The sequence below is a fragment of the Accipiter gentilis genome, unplaced genomic scaffold (assembly GCF_929443795.1).
Source record: "Accipiter gentilis unplaced genomic scaffold, bAccGen1.1, whole genome shotgun sequence".
Taxonomy (NCBI): Eukaryota; Metazoa; Chordata; class Aves; order Accipitriformes; family Accipitridae; genus Astur; species Astur gentilis.
In genome coordinates, this window is record NW_026061068.1 from 228710 (window position 1) to 244679 (window position 15970).

General features: G+C 44.7%; 1 protein-coding gene across 1 annotated transcript in view; it reads right to left on the reverse strand.

The window, feature by feature from the left end:
* The window catches only part of LOC126037365 (electroneutral sodium bicarbonate exchanger 1-like), a gene marked incomplete at its 3' end in the record, with an annotated part of 234381 nt that extends 228687 nt beyond the window's left edge, over window positions 1-5694 (reverse strand). Inside the window, exons 1-4 of the mRNA XM_049797672.1 lie at window positions 5658-5694; window positions 4579-4713; window positions 3595-3762; window positions 119-296 (exon numbers count right to left, since the gene is read on the reverse strand). Coding sequence (XP_049653629.1) covers window positions 119-296; window positions 3595-3659 — 243 coding nt within the window. The remainder of the gene's footprint in view (window positions 1-118; window positions 297-3594; window positions 3763-4578; window positions 4714-5657) is intronic.
* Between the last annotated feature and the right edge of the window lie 10276 nt (window positions 5695-15970).

Here is a 15970-nt window from a genome sequence, read left to right on the forward strand (position 1 = left end):
TTGAGTCTGTATAAATGTTCACAACTTTGCCCTGGGCCAATTCCAGGGCGCGGGTTAGAGCAATTATTTCTGCCTTCTGTGCGGAGGTGTTCCTGGGCAAAGCCCCTGATTCTATTACCTCTTGGCTGGCAGTGACGGCGTATCCCGCGTGTCGATTACTGTTTAGGACGTAACTGCTTCCGTCTGTGAAGCGAGTTTCCCCGTTTTCCATGGGGCCGTCTTTCACGTCTGGGCAACTGGCGTACGTTGCTTCGATGGTTTCCAAACGGTCACGATGTACCGGTTCTCCTGTGTTCCTGCTGAGAAAAGAAGCTGGGTTGACAATGTTAGCGACTACAATCTCCACGTCATCCCGCGCTACCAATATAGCTTGATATCTCAGGAATCTTTGTGGAGAGAGCCAGTGTCCGCCTTTTGCTTCCGGTACTGCTGATACTGCGTGAGACACCAGAACAGTCATCTTCTGGCCCAGAGTAAACTTTCGGGCTTCCTGTGTATTTAGTATCACAGCCGCAACCGCCCGCAGGCATCCAGGCCAACCTTTTGCAGTCGTGTCTAACTGCTTAGAGAGGTAGGCAACTGCCCATCGATACGGGCCCAGGTTTTGTGCTAATATTCCCAGAGCAATGCCCTGCTTCTCATGGGAGTAAAGAAGAAACAGCTTACTCGCATCTGGGAGTCCTAAGGCCAGGGCCGACATCAAAGCCTTTTTCGGTAGCTCAAAGGCTCGTTCGGTCTCCTTATTCCACTCAAGGTGTTTCTGCTTAGTGGCTGTCAACGCATACAGTGGTTTAACAAGCAATCCGTAATTATAGATCCACAATCGGCACCACCCTGTCATTCCCAGAAAAGTCCATAACTCTTCTACTGTCTGAGGTCTCCCAGTTTGACATATTGCCTCTTTACAGGCCTGTCCCAAAGGTCTTTGTCCCGCACTAATTTCATAGCCCAAATAATTCACTTTGCCTTGCATTACCTGTGCCTTTTTCTTGGATACCCGGTACCCCTGAAGTCCCAGGAAATTCAACAGACTCGCCGCCCACGTCGTACAATCTTTCTCCGTTTTGGTGGCGATCGGGATATCATCCACATACTGCAACAGCTTCCCCTCCTCAGACGGGGTTTCCCAGGATTCCAAGTCTTTCGCAAACCGATTGCCAAAAACGGTAGGCCTATTCTTAAATCCTTGTGGCAAGGCCGTCCAAGTGAGCTGGGTCTTTCGACCGCTCTTGGGCTTTTCCCATTCAAATGTAAGTTTTGCCTGGCTTCACGGAGAGGGAGGCAAACGAAAGCATCCTTCAAATCTAAAACACTAAACCAAGTCAATTCAGGTGTTAGCACGGTTAACAGGGTCTATGGGTTCGCCGCTACCGGGTAAAGATCTTCAGTTATCTTATTCACCGCCCATAAGTCTTGGACCACCCAATATGACCCATCGGGCTTCCGAACAGGTAATATAGGGGGATTGAATTCAGACTCACACTCTTTTAATAGTCCCAACTGCAAAAATTTTTCTATCACCGGCCGGATTCCTTCTCTGTCTTTCTTCTTTAGGGGATATTGTTTAATTCTTACCAGCTTTTGGCCTTCCTTGATCCTAACTTCAACAGGTGGAACACTTTTCGCTCTTCCAGGTGCATCGGTAGCCCATACCCCCGGGTACACTTGCTTTAAGATGTCCTCATTAATGATTCCTTCTAGGGGGAGACTGGTTAAAGTTAGGCTCAATATTTGAATATTTTGCTGATCTTTTACCTCCAGAGTAATTTCTCCCTTCTTGAATACAATTTTTGCTCCCAATGGTTCCAACAAGTCCCTTCCCAAAAGGGCCTTTGGGGAGTTCGGCATATATAAAAATTTATGAATGCCCCACTGTTTTCCTAATTTATATTCTAAAGGTTTACAAAACTATGCCTTTTCACTTTGGCCAGTCGCTCCTTTCACCGTGACATAATCATTCCCCGGGGCATCAAAGCCTGATTCAAAACCGAGTATGTTGCTCCTGTATCTACCAAAAATTCTACCTCTTGTTCTGTTTTCCCTAGCTTAATTATAACCAGTGGATCCGCTAGGGTAGATTCCCCAGGTTCTCGTCAGTCTCCCTTCACAGAGGCTACTGTTCTTCCTGTTTGAGCCCTCTGATGCTCCTTGTTCCCTGGGCATTCCCTCTACCAATGACTGAATTTCTTACACAAAGCGCATTGATCCTTACCCAGTCGGGGCAAGTCTCGTCTAGGCCCTCTTCCCCTTTCTTCCCGAATAACAGCCATTAATTTCCTTTGTCCTTGCCTATATCCTTCTTCTCTGTTACTAAACACCCTCCGTGCTTTTGTGGTACAGAACAGAGATGTAGCAAGAAAGGAAAAAAAAGAAGGGAGGGAGAACAAAGGGAGAGAGACACAAAGACTGGAAGAAGGACAAAGGGATGGCAGAAGAAAAAAATAGTGATAGGCTACAGGACAGAGATGGAGGAGTTCCAAAAAGACACAGGGAGCATGACAGAACGAGAGTGAGAAACAAGGGACAGAGCAGGACAGCACTGGAGGAAAAAACAACTGTGATTGATAGGCTGCGAGAGAGACATGGAGGAAGAGAGAAAAGAGAAGGGACAGCTAGCTGGAGAGGGGGATACAGTTAGAAAGGATGGAAGAGGGAAGGGAACAGAGAGAAATACAGAAAAGATGGCAAGAGGAAGCAAGGCAGAGGGACAGCAATAGAAGAAACAAGGGACAGGGATCTGGACAGATGAAGAAAAAAGCAGGAGAAACATACAACATGATACGATGGGACAGAAAGTAACACAGAGCGTCAGATGATAATAATGACAAGAGATAGAGAGAGACTATGAAAAGCACAGGAGGTTGGAGAGAGAGAGAGAAGACATGAATGAAAAGAGTAGAGAGCACCACAAAGGGTCAGGGAAAGAGAAGGACAACAGAATAAAAAAAACCCTCACATATTACACACATGTTATCCACTCATCAAGCCCATTTCAGAGTTACACAGTACCTCAGCCCCTTTAAGAAAAGTAACACATGCGCCCGAGCCCATTTCGGCGCCGCACCACGCCCGAGCCCATTTCACGGTTCTCTACCTACAGCTCCAATTTCAAAGTTCTGCAATCACTAGAGGAAGGAATGCACCCCCTTTCCATTAACCCAGCAGCAGCTACATTTACCTCAAGGTATCTACAACTCGCCCTTGGATGCCTAATTCCAACAGACACTTTCACTTACTTCAACAGCTAAGTTTACCTATGGGCACTAAACGCCCATGCTTCCCTCTACGCTTCCCTTTGTGATTGCCATTAGTACTGTAACTCCCACAAGGACACATAATTACCTGTCTTTTTTACATTTTATTTTTAGTGCTTCATTTGGTCCATTACTCATTCCACATAGATTCAGCTATGTCAGTATTTCAATCCAATTCTACAATGTACTTTTTCTACAATATATAGAAAAGACTTATGGCCTCACTCGTCAAATATTTGACACTATTAGATTTAGTCCTCTTTTAATCACTATTTTTACAAATACATGTAAACTCCAAAAATTTAGCATTACCTGAAGAAGAAATGCCACTATTTAGTACCTGCAATGCTCTACGGAGTGGTCTTTTCCACATTCCTCGCTCCCATTACATACATCGCTGCACATCCAGAAGTTTTACTCCCTGAGGTGACATTACCGCCATGATCCCTGTTCCCGGGCACCAAACGAGTGACCTCCAATCATCTTGACAGACCGTCCACTTCCACACCTCGACACAAAACCAGAAATTGAAAAATATCATTACATCACAAGCTACAAAGAGCAACCAAATATTTTACAAACCCACCACAGACAAATACAGTTACACTCACGCACTTCACAACCCTGGCCTACTCCATGCTGGCCATCTAGTCCAACTCCCCCCACAAAATCCTCAACTGTCTTCCAAAGACCATCCACCGAACAACATATCTCTCTGTGCTGACTGGCAATTACCAGGTTCCAGGGGAGCGCTCCACAGGAACACCGTTCCCGGGAGCCTTGGAAAAAAAAAAAAAAAAAAAAAAAAAAACCACAAACAAAAAAAATCGCCCTGCCTTTGAAAACCCAGGCCCGAGGCAGACCCCAGTCCAAACATTGGCAATCAACATTGCCTCATGGAGCAGCTGGGACCAGGGAAAAGAAAAAATAAATGGGGCAGGGGAGGACACACCAAAAACCAACCCATATCCCAGCTGGGGTTTTTTATTCTAAGTTTGGGTTTTTTTTCCTAATTCCCTGAAAAACATCTCAACTCTACATCCAACCTGAAAGGAAAAAAAAACCAAAAAGGCTTAACCACAGAACCCTACAAGGTTAGAGACATTCACAACACACCACTCGTTCAGATCACATGAACGCCAGCCCTCACTCTCAACTCATCCATCATACCGTCCACAGGCCTCAAGAGGCCGTCACCCCGTCTGCAGCAGCAGGGGCCTCAAAAAAGCACCCTACCTGCAAAAACCCAGGCCCCAGCCCAACCTCCTTCCAACCAACCTCCCCACAAACTGCCCTTCCGTTACACCAACATTTCAACACGCACCATCATCTCCACCATCCGTGCATTTTCAACCCGATAATTAGCTTTCACAGTGCCACGTGTCACAGTCCAACCTCCGTAGCGCCATGTCACCTAAACGCAAGGTTCTTTCAAGCACCTCTCGTGCCCTGTCATCACCTGCAAAAACAACACACAAAGCTTGTCAACAGACACTTCATCCTCGAGAGAGAAGTCCTCCACCACTCCCCTACCCTGCTTCCCACCTATTCCAAAAATAACACATCCTCACAGCCAGTGTCCTCCATGACACTTGAAAAAACCAGAGCATCACAAACACAGAGCTGTCCCAAAGTTACCGATCGCTCCAAGACCCATCACGCTGCTACTTAGACCTCAAGGCCTTGACCATTTCTAGAGACTTGCCACAAAGCATCTGCATAAACAAGATGAACACCATTGCCCAGTTCCTGCCTTACTCAATGCTAGTTCACAGTCCAATTGCGATCCCCTCAACTCTGCATGCAAAGAGCCCGAAGTCATTAAACCTTCTACGCTGCCTCTACAATGCCATACAAGACACACACAAACATAGAGCCATGTAATTCACATGCAAATGTAATGCCATACAAGGCAGTACTCTTACCTCAGTCAAGGCAAAACAACTCAGAGCCTTGCCATACCAGACAAAACAGAACAGGGCCAATGCAAGAGACTCTCACGTGACAGTCAATACAAGTACAGACCAAAACAATACAAAACCAATACAGAACCATAGAAGGCAAGGCAGTCTCAGGTGGCAATCCATACAAGTACAGAGCACTGCAATACAAAACACAATGCAGGGCCAGGCAATGCGAGACAGTCTCACATGACAGTCGATACAAATACACAACAAAACACCACAGGGCAAAGGCAAATACAGACCAATACAATGCAAGAAAACTGCAAAACACAGCAAAGCAAAGCAGTCTCATAGAGCCACCGGATGCATCTTCCTTCAGAGTCCACCCACGGACTCAACTCCTTACAGTGCTCTGCTGCCTTCCCCCATCGCTCTGTGGGACACATCCTGTCCCTCCACATCTGAAAAAAAAAAAAACCAAACATATTGAATGAGTCACCTGGATGCAGAGCAAGAGCTTCACAACTCCAGAGGTCTTGATTCCATCTACAAAGACCATCTGGAATGCAGCTACAGCCTGTCATTTTAAAAACAAACAAACAAAAAAACAACACACAACCAAAAAACAAACAAAAAAACAACACAAAAACCCAACACACACACCCCCCTGCCCACTGTAGGGTTCAATTATATGGAACTTCGTTACTGGCCCTGAAAGTAGCTCATGGTCGCAAGAGAGTTCCAGACACCTTTGAAGGCTCTGAACAGAACAAACAAGAAGATAGAAGAAGAAAGATCCCAATTAGAAAAACACAGGTGCACATTCCACGATAAAGGGAACTTGGCACAACCGACCTCAATTCAGGGGCTTATCTCGACCAGTTGGACTAAGACAAGTTTTGCATGCTCTAACATAGCCAATTATATCCTGTGTGTATGCACGTGTACAGAGCGAGTATAACTAACTGTATCTTATGTTTCTACGCGTGGACAGTATCGATGTAACCAATCACCGCTTACGCTTGTGCGCGTGGACACCACATGCTTGCGTGCAGCAGCCAATCAAAGCTTCTAAACAACTTAGAGAGTTGTGTAAGAATGATCAGCTAAGCTCAATAAAGGGGCGACTTTGATCATCATACTGGTGTTCTATCATCCGGGCCCCGCACGGAGTAACCCTAAACCCTACACCCCACCAACCAAAAAAACCCAGGGCCAAACTTGGAGCCCATCACGTGCAAGTCTTAACACCTTAGAGACTCAAATCCGCTTCACTGCCCCTCAGCAACCCCTGCCACACGGCTCCAATTGTCTCCGTGAAACACTATTGGCACGGCTGTCCGCGCAGGCCGCTGATGGCTACTCGAGCCGAGATGACTGTACAACCCTCGCCTAAACGGTCTAGGCACATCAACGTTTCACCCGTAGACTCTTATCGCTGTTCCACCTACCCCTGACTCCACACCCCCCCAGGCAGAGCAGCTCCAAGCCAAGCACACCGTGTGCAGAACGTCACCACGTGGAATGCCACCAACGAGGTGATTCAACGAGAGAGAAAACTCTCAGCAAGAAGAATGACCCCCGGACGGGAGGCGCCGTCGGGCAAGATGACCTACGGGGCCGCAACCGCGAGGCCAGGAGGCTCCACAGCAGACCCAGAGGAGTCAAACGGAGCGGCCCGTTACAAGACAGCACTGTCAAAACCCAGACGACAGATGCGCCAGAAGCCTGGCGTCGAGACCTAAGGATGTCAGGATGCGGGGAAGAAGTCCCACTCCGAGAAAACGGACGGCTAGAGAGCAGAGCTGCCGATGCAGGCTGAAAAAATGCTGCCATAGAGCACTGACCGGAACCCGCCAAGACCGATCCATGCTTTAGAGCTCCGAGCGCAAGAAAAGAAGCACCCGATTGGCACCGGGCCAATGAGTAAGAGCATTCAAAACCCTAGGGACAGCACCCGAAGCGCATGCCTCGCTCCTCTGGCGCAAAGCGCGACAAGGACATCGAGACCCGAGGAAGGTCTAAGCGCACAAGACAGACTACACAAACTACACGCCACCGCGGACACGGGCTGGAACTGCCCTGCCCGGCACACACGGGTCTCGTGCTGAAAAGCAACCCGCTCCCTTCTCCTGCGCAAAGGCGACTGCTTTGGGACAGCCCTCTCTCCTGCGCTAACTTTAAAACTCCTCCCTGCTATTCCCAGCTTTGTCCCTTCCTCTCAGCCTGGTCCCTCAACTTAGCTTTCAGAGGGCTGAGGGTCCAAATCCATCCTCCACAAAACCACACGGGCTAACTGGGATGTTCCTCAAGGGGAACATTGCTCTTCAACATCTGCAATGAAAAAAACAAACACAAACAAATCAGAAAAGGGAGTAAGCATCCCGCTGGCCAACGCCAACTACTTCCCCAACTCCCCCCTCCTCACAAGTGCCACCGTGTTCACTTCCCCGCTCATTCCAGACTCAGACCCTGCAGCCATCATCACTCGTGGTATCTAAGGTACCGAGAGAAACCACGTTAGCGTGGCACTCGTGAGAAGCCATCGGCCCCACACTCCTCCTCGCTAATCCACAGCTCACCTGAAACGCTCATCCAATTCAAAGATAGCCCACACAGCACCTCCACAACAGAAGGTAAAGGCTGAACCGAGCAGCCCCATAATACTTTGCTATTCAACACCGACCCGGCCGACGACCGCCTCACCTTCTCGGACCGCTCACCGGCATGCAGCTTTTCGGGAGACCTTATAGCAGACTTCACGGTACGTAAAGGGTGCCTATAAGAAACCTGCAGAGGGACTTTTTACAAGGGAGTACAGCCATAGGACAAGGCGGTAACGGCTTTAGTCCTAAGGAGGGTACATTTAGTTTAGGCGTTAGGAAGACGTTTCTCACTAGGGGTGGCGAGGCACTGGAACGCGTTGCCCAGAGAACCTGCGGATGCTCCCTCCCTGGAAGCATTCAAGGCCAAGTCAGATGGGGCTTTCAGCAACCTGGTCTTGCGGACGGCGTCCGTGGGGGAGGGTTGGAACTAGAGGATCTTTATGGTGCCTTCCAACCCAAACCATTCTACGATTCTATGACATTCAAATCCAACTGCAAAACTCCTCTGAGAAGGGCTGGTGAACCCTCCTCCCTTTCCCCAGCAGTCCCAAAACTTAAGAAACCCCTTTTCTTCTCCTCAACTGTCAGGAAAGGAACCCCACTGCTTCCTGACACCTCCTGCCCTCAATCTGCACTCCTGAACCCCCTTCAGTGGCTACTCCTCAAGAGCCGCTCTTCTGAGCAACATCCCAAATTCTGGGGGCACCCCCTAACCTACAGCTCCCCAGAGACTCTGAGCTCTGCTACATGCCCACAAAAGAAAGTCAAGTCCCAAGCCTTGTAATCTACGAGGGGCCTGCCACCAGCTGCAAAGATTCTAAGGACAACGTGGCATTCTGTGGGCAATGAGGAAAGGCACCCCAAACCCTGAAGGGCACTGTGCCTCACGGCCCTTCTGCTTTCATCAGTAGTACTAAAACTCCATAGACAAATACATACAAGATGCTCACCCTAACCCCTGCTAAACAATGTCACCATCAGTCCCGTTAAGAGAGATAACAACTTACACAGCAGAACTGTTAAAAACCCAACGTTCCTTCTTCAATAAAGTTGGGAATTGCAGGAAAACACAATGCATGAAGACTAAAAAAAAAACCAAACAACAAAAAAAACCCCAAACAATGCATACTATTAAACCATCTTTCTACCCCTGAACTGATGCAGAAACTGACACTAGGCCTAGTAGATGTAGAAATAGAACGTATGTTTAGACTCAGTGTATTGCTAAATAAAAGACTCAGGAATTTGTTAGAAGGTTAACAACTGCCTCTGTAAGTTGATTTACGTAGACAAGCCAAGGACATAAAGCACAAGATTCCTGTGTCTGTAATATAAGACAAAATAACATGCCCTCTTTGAGGAGGTATTCTGTTTGATAAGAAAATATGTTCTGTCTCTTGTGGTGACTGAGCCAAAAGCTAGGTGATAAGCAGAGAAGTTGTTTGTGGGGCCCAGAAGGGGATCGTACTGCGCAAACTCGTACAACAAAGTTCAAACAGCGGACAAGTGAGGAAGACTATGGAAGACCACCAGAGGACTCCAGAAGACCAACGAAGACCTTCAACACGCATGCATAAAGGACATTTACATATGCTAATGACTTCTCGGAAAATCAATGAATATGTATATTATTTCTCAGAAATTTTATGAATATGTATGTAAGGCAGGTATTTAACCTATACAATTAGTCCCAGCCAGAAAGCACATTTGGAGGAGCGATCCTCCGTTCTTCCAGCGCTGCAATAAAGAATACTTAACTCCATCACTGAATGCTCATTTCGAGAAACAGAACACTCGAAACAAAATTACTGACCTGAAAAAAAGAAAGGGGGAAAAAAAAAAGCTGCATACAAGTGTGTCGTGGTTTCAGCCCAGCCGGTAACAAAGGACCACGCAGCCGCATATCATGTCTGAATAAATGTGAGTTTAGTAGGTAGATACACATTCAGAAATGCACAAGAACTGAAAGGAGTAATCTGTAACTGGTAGACTAAGAACGCTGCAATAGCATGCAATGTAAATCAACATGCACCTATAGGGAAGGGAAGGGAAGTACAGAAACATTCTTCTGGATTTAAAAAAAACCAAAATGCAGCAATGGTAGGAAAAGGTACTTGGAATGTGCCACTTTCAATCCACTGAAACGACGTCTGCAACAGCAGTAAGAACACTGGCAAACTACCTTCTCGGTTCCACAGGGCCTTGAAACCCATACGCATTGTCTGTTGCCAGTTGCCATTAGGAAACAAAGATATTAAATAGGGCAAATCAGAAATAACTTGAACCAATCCCTCCCACCCAGCTATAAACCAGGACCATATACAGCCCTTGCAGACTACACAAGATCCTGTCTCATTCCAGCCATATCATTAGCACAAGCTGTGCAAACCCATGCAAATCAACAGGTTTTCCAGGCGTAAAAGCAGACTCCAACAGCAGTTAAGCCACTTCTTACAACTGACAATGTCATACTTCCATCACTGATTATAGCACAAGAACAAAAGAGAATGGGTCTTTATTGTCCTTCATGAACTTGAGGGGCTGCAAGAAACCAGTGAAGTTACAAGCCTGGATTCTGTAATGTCGCTATCAGCATAATTTCCAGATCAAAGATCCGGCCTCCTGTTAAGATCATCAAACATAATTTTGAGTTTGGAGGACAGGCCATCACAACACTATGTTAGGTAGAGTATAAAACCTTATCATCAGATTCTCAGCTAGTTTAAGTCAATGTATTCTGTGTGTTCCGCTGAAGTCAACGAAACTAAACACACTATCATAGGAAAAAGATATTTCAGCACGCCTCAGACCTGGAAAACTATCTTGAAAAATGCCCGTAACTTTTAACACAAATTCTCTGCACTTCCCACGATCTCTCAACAGCGAGCAGTAGTAAGACCCTAACAGTTACTTGCAACCTATTTCTTGCATAGCATTCATTTTTATTTTAATTTTAAAAGGGGCAACTAATACATAAGATTTTTGCAGCTACTCACAAAAATCAATAAGCAAAGACATTTGTTCCAAGACTTAAATTTCTTGTATAATTTAAAAAACTAGCAAAACTCTGTAAAGTAAAATAGATACATTTACCTACTAATGTAGGAAACTACAGACAAACTTCAGGAAATGACCAAAGGTGCAGAGGATAGGCTAATGCCTATTAGCATTAGGTAGAAAAACAAGGTAGAAAAGGTAGAAATGCCTATTAGCATTAAGGTAGAAGAAGAAGAAGAAGAACAACAACAAAAAACCCCCAGAAGTTCTACAGAAAAATGAGTGAGCAGCCCACAGCACTGGCAGACAACAGATTTTTTTTATCCCCGCTTCCTCCACCCCTTCTTCTTACCCCCCCACCCCCGTTTTTTTTTAAAGGAAATAATTATTCTATTCTGAAACATATTGCCAGTGATGCAGTTGAAGCCAAAAGTTTAAATGAGTTCAGGAGAGAATTAACCGAATTCTAACACATGTGCCAACACAACTGCTATAAAAAGCATCTGCATCATGGTGAAATGCAAACAGCTACTCTGAGAACGACACATTATTATTCACTAAATTTGCCTTTTACCCTGTTGTATAGTTACTAATGTTGAAAAGAGTCACTGCTGTGCAAGAAACTAAAACTTACAGCGCTTTATGCTCGGAGAGAACTGTGGCCCATCAGCTCGTGGCTGTGAAGCCTTACAACTTAACACGTTGCAGTTGCACACCAGCAAGTTCTGAGGTGGACTGCCGACTGTATTCAATAGTCACAGCTTATGTAGGAGGATATGATAAACTTGACTTATTTGCCTTTAACCGATGCTCCAAATATTTTAAAGTCGTTCTTAAAGCAGGTTACTGGTTTGATTACCCTTCATACAAAATCCTCCTTCAAATGGAGGTTTCTCTTCTCTTCTTTTCAGATTTAAGGCATGAACAGAAACCACACCTGCATCATCACTGAAATCAGTGCCTATTTTTCAATAAACTTTAGCAGCAGCATCAGAATTCGTCCTCAAGTACCGTTCATAAAGCAAATGCTTCATTCTTCAAAACTTTTTTTAGCAAAGGTTAGTAATGCTGTACCACAGACTCTCACGCCCAGCCACACATGTTCTTCCCGAGACTGTTACGCAGCTTAGTATTTTAAAAATCGCCATCCTAACTGCGTACCTGATACTACTGGTTCTCCCCTTTTTAAAGTCTGATGTTAAGGAAAAGCTGCAAGTCCTACAAAACCAGGCAGACTTGCTTGTTCTTGCCAAAGAGAAAAAGGTTAAGCATTATTAAAAAATAAGACTATTGCCTACCTTTAAGTATCCATAAAGCTATCAACATGAACCGTATGGTGGCCTGTTAGCATCGCTATTTGAACACGGGCATGCAAAATGTCCTTCAGTTAAATTCCAAACTCTATGAAGTAATTGGTGGGCAATTCCCCAAGGATAAAACGTCTATCAAAAGCCAACAGTAAGCCAGAAATCTCTTTCCGTTTCATAGGGTAAAAAAAAATAAATACAGTGAATCCTGAAAAAAGAAATAGATATTAGACAGGGAACGCCTATATACTTATAGGGCAAGTAATAAAACATTTAGTGTTTTGATTTTATTTTTTTTTATGTCATCACAATAGTTAGACAAACATGGAAACATTTGCAACAGCAATACTTGGGTCACTTTAAAATCTTGGTAACACTGAAATACAGGGCAGCGAAAGCTAATGATGTGGGGAGGGGACTTTAGGTCTTATTATTTTCAGACACATTCACACACACACACACATATATCTATATACACACGCGCACTCCACAACTCCAAAGAGCTATCTTAACTATGTCTGCCAGTAAACGGAAATAGTAGGCAGAAAGGAACCATATCTATACTAAGACAGTTAGCTGTGTCGTAAAACTGAAGATCACTGCAACCAGTGCCATCTTAAAGAAGAAAAAACAACCACCACCAACAACAACCAAAAAACCTGAAAGGAACCATCACTGTGCACGTCATAAGCATGAAGTTATTTTAACCTGATGACTACTCTGCTCTATACTTTAAGCATCATGAAGTTTTTATGTATTTTTAAAGTCTAAGGTTATTATTTTAAATGGCCTACTTGTAGTGGCAGCCCAAGTAGCATCCTGGAGAACACCACAGTGCCCACAACTTCTACAGGTCAGTGCAGTCTGATCAAGCACTACATTTCTAGGGGAGGAAAACAAAAAACCACTACCGCTCATTTATTCAATTGAAAAGCTTATTACCTGTACCTTCCAAAGCAACAGGCTACAGGAACACTGAATGCAAAGTAAACCAGACCCATCTGGAATACTCTGACCTCTCAGCTCCAAGTTACACATCTTTCATTTCGTATTTTAAGGGATTAACAGCATTTGGATGCACAGAAACTGTCTTTACAGTGAAGTCTGCAGACCTCCGAGTCAAAAGTTAAAATGTCTTCCTAAATTATAACAGTATTAGCACTTCCTCTGAAAAGGAGTGAAAAAAACACAACCAGGGAAGGAGGAAGTGACACAACACCAAGGGTTTTTTTCCCAGAGATTACAAAATCCTGAGAGAACAAGATGCTTGTGCTATCAGAATAAAAATCCCCAAAGAAACAAAAGAGTTTACCTTTCCCTTGGAAAAGTTACTTTTGAGTCAAGATCTGCCCTTTTTCTCTCCCAAGCATGAAATCTCTCTTCAGCTTAAGACTCTCTTCTACTGCAGTAGAAATTTAGTGCACATGCTGGAACCTGGACAGAATCTTATTTAAAAAAACAAACAATACAAAAGTACTACAGTGGCTAGAAATCTTTTACATATTCTGATGAAAAGACTCAACTTATTTCTAGGAAATAAAGTGTTTGGGGCCAAAGCCAACAGATGATGTCCATGTAAGGTTAAATTTTTATTAATTTTTTTTTTTTTTTTTTTAAATTGATATATTGAAAAAAGCTGGAGAAGGAAGCAGGGACAGAAATGAAAAACCACTCAGGGAGTCAGTGGTATAGACTGTCAGCACGCAACCTAAATATTGTAATTGCAGATCACATAGTCAGAACAAGCCAGTCAAAAGTAGCACACTCCCTGGGAGAGGGGCAGGAGTCTCTTCCCCCTTGTCTTTCAAGCCAAGACCCAACTAGCAGAAGGCAGCTTTTCTGTCAGATAAAGCAAGGCAAAAGGATCATGTACAGCAACTTCCTTGCAGCCTCTTGCTCCTGAGCACCCTTCTTCACCTCTTTCTTTCTTTCTCTCTTTCTTCTGGTGATGGGAAGGCAAAGCATGTTCTGTTCCTGTGAGCCCATACTGCTTGTCCCTACAGTCACAGCAGGCACCTGTGATTCCTCTCCGAAGACATTTACGCATAGAAATCAGTTGAGTGGTGTGTTACGGAAGCATAAGCTGCAGTGGACGTGATTTTGAATCAGTTAATTTTGTGCCCACCATGACAAAATAAAACCAGCAATTTCTTACTTTATAGAAATTCTCCTAAAGTAGTAGTTGCCCCCAACAGCTGTCAAGTTTTTGTATCACAGGAGAACAAATGCAGCCAAAAGAACATCTTCTCTAAAAGGACCGCTCCGAACTACACAAGCAGGCAGGCACAGGCAGCTCCCGATTTAATAAAGCGTATGTACACAGCACCACTTAGTGGTGCAAGCGGAGTCACCGCTGACAGGAATGAGAAGCTTGAACACCAACCTTCCCGCCCCGGCTCCCTGGACGTGAACGATGTCTGGTCTGTCTGTCCTCACTCGCAAAATACCACTACAATGCCTTTACTACAAGAGAGTACATCTGCCAAGCAAAACAAGTCCAAGAGGGCTGAACCTCAAGGCCAGCAGAACCAACGGCTGCTGAGCATCAAACAGATGCATCCACTCTGAAGAGCTTTCAGAATTCTGCAGCACTCTACCACACGGTTTCTGGCGACACAGCCTGAAGCAGGGTTTAAACAAATGATCCAGCTTAGTATCTGCCTGTAGTGCAAAGAATAGCAATCTCTTGGCCCACGATTTGGGTTTTATATAGACTTGGGCCATAAACAAATGCAACAGATGTAGAAAAACTGAAGACCGACAGCAACTGGAACGTAACTACTCTTTTTCCACTCCATCAACCCGTTGGAAAACTAACTCACTCGTGCACTTACGTAACTGAGCACAAAGAGAACAAAAAGAAAGGCTTTTATTCAGAACAAATTAGTGTGTCTTTACAGGAAAGTAACGGTTTCAACTTACAAAACCAGCATCATCATTAGTGATGCACCTTTCCTGAATAAGGGATAAAAGAAGAGGATAACCATTGCTTTTACTGATACGTTCTTAATAATTAGCTGAGCACTTCTAAAGAGGAAGAACTTTGCTGCTTTCAGGACCGAAGTAAGAAAAAGTCTAAAGCATAGTCTTCCTGACGTGGGAAGACGTGTCCGCAAGAGAGGCACAAGATCCGATACAGAAACGTATCTACGTCTCGCTGAAAATTTGCACTCTAAGCATCACCAGCTTCTGCTTCCAGGGCAGTATACCACCAGCTTAACCGGAGGGTAGTAATTTTACCCCACACAAGAAGTCAGAACATGCACTATCCTTTAAGGAGGCAGAACAATAACCAAAGCAGAAAGAGGCTTAGAAATTAAGGCAAGATGGCACTTGCTCAGACACACAGTGAGGAGGTGCAAGCTGGGTAAGACAGCAAAATGGAGATTGTTCCTCGTTCACACAGAGCTCATTTCGACTCGAGTTGGTCATCCTCTCCTCTTCCCACAAAATTAGGAATGCTTTTACGTAGGAAGTCCTGACTTTGTAGCCATCTATGCCGACAAACAACAAACTATTCTAGGTCTGCTCTTGTGGTATTTAGGAAGTCGCAGAATTCAGCTTAGGGATGCATAATCACAGTATTTAATTACTGTTGCAGTACTGACCTACCTACACCAGCAGAGAATAAACTAAAAATCATAGTGCTTCTGATTTGGTATAAGCCAACAGACCTCCAGATTTTTTTCAGAGCACGTAAAGGTACAGCTCTCTGGGCATCACATGGTAATCATAACTGCCAAATGACTTGACAAGCTTGTAAACATCCAAACTGCTGCAAACACATCTATACATACAATAATGGATAAAACGTAGATGCATTCCACCTACACGCTTATGCAGGCAAACACTCGTGAGTTAAAAGCCACTGTATGAACCAGCTTACGGAGCGCTTAACAAAG